At 48.7% G+C, this 10004-nt stretch overlaps 2 protein-coding genes across 2 annotated transcripts; both read left to right on the top strand.

The window, feature by feature from the left end:
* Positions 1–1731: 1731 nt before the first annotated feature.
* Positions 1732–4293, top strand: ripply1 (ripply transcriptional repressor 1). The gene is made up of 4 exons (XM_084474349.1): positions 1732–1903; positions 2184–2262; positions 3097–3170; positions 3365–4293. Exons 1-4 carry the CDS (start codon positions 1803–1805, stop codon positions 3609–3611), a joined length of 501 nt encoding a protein of 166 aa, XP_084330475.1. The 5' UTR covers positions 1732–1802; the 3' UTR covers positions 3612–4293.
* Positions 4294–5761: 1468 nt separating this feature from the next.
* prrg3 (proline rich and Gla domain 3) lies at positions 5762–8912 on the top strand (the record flags this gene model as incomplete). The annotated part of the gene is made up of 4 exons (XM_084474338.1): positions 5762–5835; positions 7382–7430; positions 7949–8109; positions 8277–8912. Exons 2-4 carry the CDS (start codon positions 7421–7423, stop codon positions 8910–8912), a joined length of 807 nt encoding a protein of 268 aa, XP_084330464.1. The 5' UTR covers positions 5762–5835; positions 7382–7420.
* Positions 8913–10004: the final 1092 nt, after the last annotated feature.

Below are 10004 nucleotides of genomic sequence, written 5' to 3'. Positions count from 1 at the left end.
GAATAATTCTCTCTTTCTGCAGGTTAAAAGACACAGTACAGGTCATTTACAGAAAGCAACAATTCTAGGTCTATGCGGGTGCCTATATGATACACTATCGGCCTACTTCCATTAATACCCTACACCAATTAATACAATTAATACAAAAATCGAATTTATATAGGCTTAGCCTACTATAGATAGCCTGCTAAACAGTTTGGCATATGCCTACATGAATTGCGTTCACGATACACCTATTTTATTCTATTTTACTCAGTTATCGAATGGCCATTCACACTGTCTGCACGACTGGTGCAGTCGTGCAGACAAGTGTGAACAGGCCTATCCGTCATTCGTTCGTGACAACAATACGTCCTCTAAAAAAAAAAAAAAACGTTTAATTATGAACCATCATTCCCATAGTGTCAGTCACACGCAGCTGTGAGCAGTGAGCGTGTCAAATCAGATTAAACCCTGATCGTTATCGAGCTGATAAAGCACACAGCGTTTGTGCGCTCCCTAAAGAGAAAAAAAAAAAAAAAAAAAACGCCTTATCGTCGCCATTTGCGCCTTTTGCGCCAGTTTGCTGCATGCTCTTTGCCCCTGCGAGGCTTGTTGGTTTAAACTCAGGGGCCTAGGGGCCCTTCATCGGCCGCTCATTAACGGTCTCATTAGGCGCCCAGGCGGCCGGTGAGGATTCTCACACCTGTCCTAACGAGCAGAGAGAGGAGGACGCGTGCTCCGGGACTGGGGGTTTGGGCCGACGGAGACCCGATGATGGAGCAGGCCTATAGCCTACAGCAGTGGCGTCGTGATCAGTGGAGGAATTGAGAATATTGAGAATAAAGGATACATTGGTTTGTAATAAGTGTTTATTTATGGGAATAAAGGAAACGTTGGTTTGTAATAACGTGTTTATTGATAGCCACGCACGGTGCTCGGTTTTGCGTCAGTTTTGTGTTGCTTCACTCTCAACACAAACGAGAGGCTTGATGTAGGCCTATTTGTTTAGTTGCGTCTAATTATTATGTTGCTTTGCTTTCGCAATCTACGTCATATGTGTCTTGAATCTTGTTTATTTCTTTTATATGTTTAGCATGCAGAGCCAGGCTTATTTCTAGTCTACTTGCCTAAGTGAAATACAATAGGCCCATGTTATGAAATGTTTTAAAATAGTTCGCTTGGCTCTGGATGATGCAGATGCTTCATAACATAGCATAGGGTTTCTACTCTTGCAGTACATGTCGTGAGTCCTTCAACACAACAGAATCGAATGAGATCGGAGCTGGTTCTCCTCGCTAATTGGGTTACAACACACCGCGGGGTCCCCGGACTGCTCCCCCGCTGTCTCTCTCACATATGGTGTCTAACTTTTCTCCTCTGTGTTTTCCAAAACAACCCCACGGCTCCACATTTCTCACTCTCCCGCTGCGAGGGGTTATTTACACAAGTGGACATCTCTTAACACCAAATGCTCCCCAAACTCCGCCATCGTTTAAAACAGCCTCCCTCCTGTTCAGAGTCGTTTGGCAAATGCCCCACCCCTAACGCCCCCTCCGGTGCTCGGGCTGGTATAAATACCCCGGGCATGGTCGTCGCATTGACACTACACCACTATTTACCAGTGCCGAGCAGCCGCCTATCCACTCACTCACTCACTCACTCACTCACTCACTCAGAAAGGTTATAGACCAGCGCTCCCCGAGATCTCCCGAGGACACACACACACACACACAAGAGATCCCTTGTCTCTTTTCCCGAAGGTTTCCTTTGGACGAATAATCACACTTGAACTGAAGCGAAAGCAGCGCCGAGCAGCGAGCATGAGTTCCGCGTGTGTGGTTGCACGCCGGTCGCCCTTCAGCGTGGCACCTTGTTCGCGCCCCCGGACAAAGGACTCCTGTCGCCCCGCAGCATCTGACAGGTAGGCACCGCCGGTGCATATAGCGAGCGATTGAGCGGACTGTATAATTGATCGGGTAGGCCTATTGTGTTATTATGGGCTATAGGCTCTATATGAATAAAGAAAACTCAGAGTGAATAAACATATTTAATATAGGTTCGTATTGTGAAATAAATATTCTTCTATCGGCTTTATTTATTGAACCAAATTCTGGATTGTATTTTGTCTACTTGTAATACAATTTGTATTGTATTGGAAGACAATATGATTGTTGACTCTAAGCCTCCTCTTTTTCCTTCAGTCGCTCAGCGCTTTGGAGACCGTGGCTGGCCCAGGACAGAGACGCGCCGGGCGGATGCCCCCGGAGCAAACTCTCCTCTGTAAGTTTACTTTTTCTTTTTTTCTCTCTCTCTCCACCTACGCCATTCACTCATTTTATTTCATTTTGGCTGATTTCTTCCTACTCCCACTAGAAAAACGTTGTCTTCGTCGGACATGTTGAAGCTATTAACAGTTGAATCAGAAGGTGTTAGCCTTTTTCACCTTAGGGTGCCCCCTTCCCTCCTATCTTGACATATTCGACAGCCTGACACCTAACCGGGGGTGCAGACCAACAGCTGACAGCAGCCAAATGTTTATCACCTAGCTGGCAACCCAAAACACCCGTTTAATTCCAAACGTTAACACATTGGTCAGCGGTTATTTATTAATTCTAATTGCTGTAGATTGGCGTAAACTGTTGCGGTTTCCCGGAAACTGTGATTGCCTTCCCGATAGCCGAGAGTAGAGAGACACCAGACTGAAAAGTGGGGGAGAGGGAGGGGAGTGTTGGGGAGGACATTCCCCCAAAAAAATCCCCCTGCTGAGAACACACCTCGTAATGGTTTAATGATGTTGGAGCTCTCCTGAGGACGAGCTGGCTTGGGTCTGTGAGCCTTCACCTCACGAGCCATCTGGCGGCCTGAGGGTGTGATCTCTTTATTTGCAGCCAGCAGAAGACTCTGCTTATCTCCCTGTTCAAACGCCTTTCCTCCCCTTTTTCATAAACACTGCATGATATCCCTAATATGTGTTGCTGAAAGGCATTCGTGATGGGTCGCTGGGGGAACCAGAACCGTAACTTTACTCTTTGTCAAGCCAAAGTGTTCCATAAAAAGCCCCTAAAGTTGCGTGCTGGTATGTGGTGTTCATGGTCCGTGTCTTTGTCTCCTCAGCCGTACTCCAGACCCACGGTTCCAGGCAGCCTCTCCTCCGATGGCAAGCCTCAGTCCTTCCAGCACCCTGTGAGGTCAGTACTCCCCCCCCACCCGACTCACACACCACCCGACTCACACACCACCACCCCCACCACCACCACCACCACCACCCGACTCACACACCACCACCACCACCACCACCACCACCACCGCTAACGTTGTCAACAAAAATGCACACGGCAGAACTTGTCAATAACCCAGCTTTGCTCTCTCTCCATATACGCAGGCTTTTCTGGCCCAAGTCCAAGTCGTTTGACTATCTGTACAGCGACGGAGAGGTCCTGCTCCGGAACTTTCCCATCCAGGCCACCATCAGCTTCTACGAGGAGTCGGATAGTGATGATGACGATGAGGAGGATGATGATGAGGATGATGAGGAGGAGGAGGAGGATGATGACGACAACACTGAGGAAGAGGGTGACTCTGAGGAGGAGTGCCTCAAACGCCAGTCTCATTTCACCGCCTACAACTGAGACAGCTTTCTTCTCCACCACCACCACCACCACCACCACCAGCAGCAGCAGCAGCACCCGCCCCCCCCAACACCAAACGTTTCATCAAACGTCTTTTGTTGGTGTTACGGGAACTTTTAATGCGTTCGCTGTGAAAGTTCGTTTGAGGTCTTGGACCTCCAGCGTCAGTGACGATGCCACCTAAACACATGTTCCCTTGTTAAAATTACCACTTGACAGAAACTCTCCAAATGCATGAGTGTGTGTGTGCAAAGGGCTCCGCTTGTTAAGAACACAGCCCCACCGCACACACTCACGCACGCACGCACGCACGCACGCACGCACGCACACAGCGATCTGCTCTGTAGATCCGATTGGCACGGTGGTCTTAGAAGTTCCAGAACCGCTCATTTATATCCTAGAAGTTCCTAGTGCATCGGGCGTGGCGTTTTACAATGTACTGGCCACCAAACTTCTGAATGTGTAAAAGTAATAATTGTGATTGGTGTTGTGGTGCATTCTTCACTCATTGAGCACACACTTTGTCACACTGCTCTCCTGTACATTGGGGTTTGGACCACGTTTAGAGGCCTCGGTGTGTTGTGTCCAGAGGGGTCAGACACAAGTAATCCCATATTGGGATGCGTAATATGTTTACAGGCCGACTCGAGGTCGAATCCTCGGCCACGTTTGTGTGTATATATATATACAAAACTAAATCTATTTACATTTTATAATTTATTCCTGTACAAAAACATGTATTTATATTGCACTATTTTGTACCTCTACTTTTATACGGATTTGTTTTTTGTCACGTCAAAACACTGTTCGAACAAAGTTTCCTAAATGTTTTAATTAAAGGAACTCTTTAACTGAACGCAGTTGAACGCCTCCCTTTCTCTTTTTCTCATTGTGTGCTAAGAGGGACTTTGAGGGAGATGTCTGCTTCGGGGGGTTTTCGAGAGACTCTCCCTTGGCATGGTCGGATCCCTCACGTTATCTGATCACAAGGCTGATTGTCTGATGAAGATATCCCACTCCTCACCACCTCCTCCTCCCGAGCCTTTCATGTTTATCTACGGCGTCTGATTGGCTGGGGTGTGCCGTCGCTCTGGTTACAGTCTCAGCAGGCCGCCAAGAGAGGAGGAGGAGACGGAATTAAAGGGAATTTAAAAAGATTTGCGTCAATTAAAAAAAAAAAAAAGGGTTCTAGGAGTGAGGCAACAGCTTCTATGAGGAGAAAAGGGTTTAAACCGATTGGTGGAAGATAGCAATTTATTAACGATAAAGAATGTAAAGAATTCAAAAGAAAAACTGAATGGCATGTTTACAGAGAGAGAGAGAGAGAGAGAGAGAGAGAGAGAGAGAGAGAGAGAGCGGGAGAAATGTGAGACTCTCCCCAGAGATAGGTGACTGATCTCTTCAGGGGTAAAAGGTCATAGGATGCCCGGGCTGTTTTGTCAGACGAGTAAGAAGAGAACCGCGACAGTGAATCTCTGATCTCACACCCATAGAAAATAGAACAAATAATATGCTAAAGTGTGAATACTTTTTTTTTTAAAGATCAAATGGGGAAACTTAAGAATTGATGCATGGCTTCTTATATCAGAGCGACAGTGAGGGATCAGTTCAATTAAAACAGCACTTATTTCTCTCCACCATTGTGTATAATAGTATAACAATGTAAGCATAATAAATAAACAATGTGTTTTTGAAACAGTTATTTTTAACTCACAATGTATTAAAAGGAGCGAGGTGATAAACGAGGGGGATAGGGGATACCACCCCGTCTTCCAGACTGGAAGAAAAAAAAAAATCTTTAGAAAATCTTGGGATTTGTAGTTCTTTAGACTAAGGTGTGGCAGGACACTTGGACACTGTGCATTTTCTTCAGACTCCATACAGAACACAGAACAGGACCCCAGCACGCCACAGTGAGAATAATAAAGCCCTCGGGTCTCCGACTGTAACACTTATGTCAAGAACTGTAAGGCTCGCTAATGTAAGCAACGCGGCGCCAGCGGACCCAACTACAACCCCCAGCTGCCTCGGTTTGTATCGGGGCGTTTGTCTACAGAACTGTAAAATAATGGGACGGCTGTGATTGGCTGCGAGAGGGGAAATCTCCTATGCCATTGGCTGAGATCTGCCTCTGTCACTGACTCCGACTGACTCATATGGGTGCTCCCCTGTCGGAGTCAGAGATGGAAAGGATAAAGGCTTTTCTGTAGCGGTAGCGTTCAAGGTAGGGATTTTTTATGTATTTACCCAACTAAGTTGCAAGGTAACAATATTAGACATTGTGCAATAAGGGGGTATACTATGGGATTCATATTAGTATGGGGGGGTTCCAAATGTAGTACTGCATTGTTTTTTTTTAATTTAAAAAATGGCACACGCTCAGCAGTCCTTTTCCCCCCCAGAAGAATGTCAACTCAACATGAATATTGATGCTTTCTATATGTCAGGGGAGAAGGCATTAATACTTTAATGGCATTGGGACATTTTGTGTTTGACTAACTCGCCTTACTTTCCACGCAGCTGGTCTACTGAATACTGCTTCATATTGTCCAAACTATTGATCTCCGTATAGATTTCCTCATGCAGTTGGTGATGTCGCGTTGTGTCTCTGTCCATATGAAACATGTCTTTAAATATAAAAGTCGGTCATATTCCTTTTTATTCGCCAAGACGTCCAATAACCAAAGTGTGTGTGTGAGAGATGCTGAGAAAGAGAGGGAGCGCGAGTGCTTTGTGCGTGCGATCGTGCGTGTGTGTGTGTGTGTGTGTGTGTGTGTGTGTGTGTGTGTGTGTGTGTGTGTGTGTGTGTGTGTGTGTGTGCGCGTGCGTGCGTGCGTGCGTGCGTGCGTGTGTGTGTGTGTGTGTAGGTGAAGAGGATTTCAAGTGTTCTATCACGCTTGAAACCCATATATATGATGTACATATAGTAGTATCGTTGTCCACTGTTTCGATTTCCGAAGCTCGCTAATTGAAGTTGGTCAGGATTCTGAAGTGCGCTCTGTTCAACTCTCGCGTGACTCCGTGTCTCTTTTCAATCTCTGTTGCTATGGAAACCCTTACGACCCCCACTCCTCTCCACCCTGCTCTGTCTATATTTATAGCTGGAATGTATTTGCTGTTGAAGTGCTGAATGAGGGCTGCTCATAATAGCCAAACAGGGGGATATTTTAAAGAGCAACACTGTCAAGAGAGTCGATCTCTGTGTCTCAGCTTAGGTGACACAACGAGATGAGCACACAGGCACGACAAAGAGACCCCAAACAGAGAGGGACACAGGCAGGCGAACAGAAAGACCACATCCACACTGAAAAGACGACCATGGGTCTGTAGGCCTGTGTCTGTCAGTCTGTTTGTGCCTTCTGTCTGTGTCTGTGCCACTCAGACAGCGAGTCCCTGTAACAGAATTCAGACAGACAGAGTCAAAACATAATACAGAGAGCCAGACAGAATAGATACAGATAAATAACTTCCTACAACATCCTGGGAAAAAAAAGAAGCAGGATTTCTCCTTCCTCATCCTTGTTGTTCTTTGTTCTCAATTAAATGGTGCCCTCATTAAATGGTGATTCTCCGCATATTTCGACAGATACAAACAAAATAAAAAATAAAAAATCACTGTGGCAAAATAGTCGTGAGGAGAATCGAGCGAACAGACTCGGAATCGCTTGAGTGAGTTCGGTGAATGAAAGTGGGACAGGGTGGTATGTTTGAAATCTGGTGCACGCTTTCAAGCCGCCCGTGTGTGTGCGCTCTGTGTTCCATCCCTCCAGGCGTCGCGCAGGATCTGTAACAGGAAGAAGGGCGGTAGCATGGCTGAAGGTAAGGCGAACATCAACATCACGTCTACTCTACACACATCTGTGTGTCTGTTTCTGTTTTTGTGTTTTGTGTTTTTTTGCCCATGGCGGACAAAGAGGTTCTGCTAACTGGTGTAAACTTTGAACCGTGAAGTCTGCTAAGGAACGTGTTAAGGTAACATTGGAAGTGACACGCCATGATGAGGTGATATCGTGGTTCTTCTCGAACGTACCTGAGGCAAAATATACGACGCAAGTGGAAATAAATTCAATAATTATTTTTTAAACTAGAAACAAAGCCATGTACTACTCATTTAATGTGGTTGGTAGAGACAAAATGTCCTAAAATGTAGCCTTTCCCAACCGAGGTTGAAAGAATACACAGCAGAACCAATTCAGAGCGACAATAATCAGCAACTCGCAGAGGGAGGAGGGCCAACAACAAAAAAAAAAAAACTGCCTTCAAAATCCGAAGCGTGACATTTAATAGAATGTCAACGAGCGGTTCAGTGTTGTGATCTTGATCCCCGTGTTCCCCAGCCTTCCTGGAGGACAAGGACGCCCACTCCATCCTCAAGCGTTTCCCGCGAGCCAATGGCTTCTTGGAGGAGTTCTGGCAGGGGGACATCGAGCGGGAGTGCGGAGAGGAGAGCTGCAGCTTCGAGGAGGCCAATGAAGTGTTTGAGAACAAGGAGAGAACGGTAAGCGTCCCCCTCCTCGTCTCCTCCTCCTCCTCCCCCTCAACAAATCCACCATCGCGGACGGACGGACGGACGGACAAAAGTCACAGCAGGTGAATAGTAAACAGCCGCGCCATGTCTCCCTCCCCCCCCTTCCTCCCCCCCCCCCCCCCCCTTCCTCCCCCCAGATGGAGTTCTGGAAGACGCGCAGCGTGTACACAGTGAGCAGCAACAGCGAGAGCGCAGCGGAGCGAGCCGACACCGTCTACATGGTGGTCCCCCTGCTGGGCGTTGCCCTCCTCATCATCATCGCCCTCTTCCTCCTGTGGAGGTGCCAGCTGCAGAAGGCCACGCGCCGGCGGCCCGCCTACACCCACAACCGCTACCTGGCCAACAACCGCGCCACCCGCAGCCTGCCCCGCATCCTGGTGCACCGCGACGCCGCCGCCGCCGCCGCGCCGCCCTCGCACGCCGCCGCCGCCGACCCCTCGCACCACCAGGACCAGGCCGGCTCGGGCTCGGGCTCGGCTCGGCCCACCGTGGTGGTGACGGGGCCCGGGTGCGTTCAGGCGTGTTCCCAGTCGGAGGCGGCGGCGGCGGCCCTCCCCCCCCCGCCGCCCCACCACCACCAGCAGCAGAACCACCGCTCGCTGTACGTGCAGAACCCCTCGCTGTCGGTGGCGTCCCGGCTCTCCGGCGCCACGCCGCCCCCCTCCTACGAGGAGGTGACGGGCCACATGATGGAGAGCAGCGGGGACGAGATCTCGGCGCCGTCGTACAGCGACCCCCCGCCCAGATACGAGGAGATCGTGAAGGGGAAGTGAGACACACCCGGCGCCGCCGGCTGGGGGTCCAGGGGATTCCCCGTGCTCATGCCTAGACGGTCCGGAGCGACAGACTAAAACGTGATTGCTTCTATCTGTCCGGGGTTGGGGGGGGGGGGGGGGGGGGGTGCTTCTGGTTGTTCGGGTTGATCGTCACTTTATTTTTTTCTTCCTTGCTACTTCACTCGGTCCCTACTTTGATCTTCCTGTCGTTGGTTTGTCAGGATTGTCCAAGCTGAAAGCATTTTTCTCTCTCCGGGATAATTCATATTTGTGTGGCAGCGTTCCGACCAGAAGCTGCCCTACTGGCCATCTAATGTCCTTGGCAAGCGGCTAATGCCAAACGTTTTGCTAGCGGCGGCCACAGCATGAAATACAGCGGGGTGAGGGGATGATGACCTGGCTACAAGCCACAAAATCGCCTCTCACACTTCATTTGGCTGTTGTAGCAAGGAGAGCGAGGCTACCATTAACCACACAGAGTATTTGTGTTCATGTCAATCTCCAGCGATCCGTCAGCCAAAACACTGCAAGTTGTGTTGCTTAAACTCGCCGCTGTTCTCTCGGCCTTGCCACTTGCTGAACTATCGTTATCCTGGCAGCGTTCTGGCAGCGTAGTGCTTGGACTAGTATATCATTTGAGTCGTGTTTAGGTGTCTTTTGTCCGAGTTAGCGGTTGCCACAGAGCTGTGCCTGTTGACCTTTGTGAAGTCAGCAGGGGAGGCGATGGGACTCTACTTGGTTGGTGATGTTCTCAAGGAGCACCGAGATTCTCTTGTGTTGTTCGTTTAGTACTTTGGTTAGGAACCACAAAGTTAGCTAACGCTACTATTTTAGACAGATTTTTGTCCACGATGGGTCGGGTTATTAGGTTATATTCAGCTCAAAAACAAGTTACACAGTGCCCCTTTATCCCATGTAGGGGGGTTGGTTTTGTTTAGTACGATTATCAAGCCATGCGCCAATGGGCTGATTCTTCCACAATCAAAGTTGACCACAATGTGTTGGCCGTCTCTATCCACCACCAGCTGTAGGTTAAGGAAAGCATTTCTGCTGCACAGCGACTGTTCCACTGCGTAGCAGGGAGGGCTG

This window comes from Micromesistius poutassou (assembly GCF_964030765.1).
Source record: "Micromesistius poutassou genome assembly, chromosome: 10".
NCBI lineage: Eukaryota > Metazoa > Chordata > Actinopteri > Gadiformes > Gadidae > Micromesistius > Micromesistius poutassou.
Note: the sequence above shows the minus strand (reverse complement) of the source record. Positions and strands in the feature narration are given on the sequence as shown.

Bases quoted from the DNA above. Each gene is read 5' to 3' on its own strand.
- ripply1 (XM_084474349.1), top strand. From the start codon at position 1,803: ATGAGTTCCGCGTGTGTGGTTGCACGCCGGTCGCCCTTCAGCGTGGCA. The intron at 2,263-3,096 runs GTAAGTTTACTT...TTGTCTCCTCAG, and splicing joins CCCGGAGCAAACTCTCCTCT to CCGTACTCCAGACCCACGGT. The intron at 3,171-3,364 runs GTCAGTACTCCC...CCATATACGCAG, and splicing joins TCCTTCCAGCACCCTGTGAG to GCTTTTCTGGCCCAAGTCCA.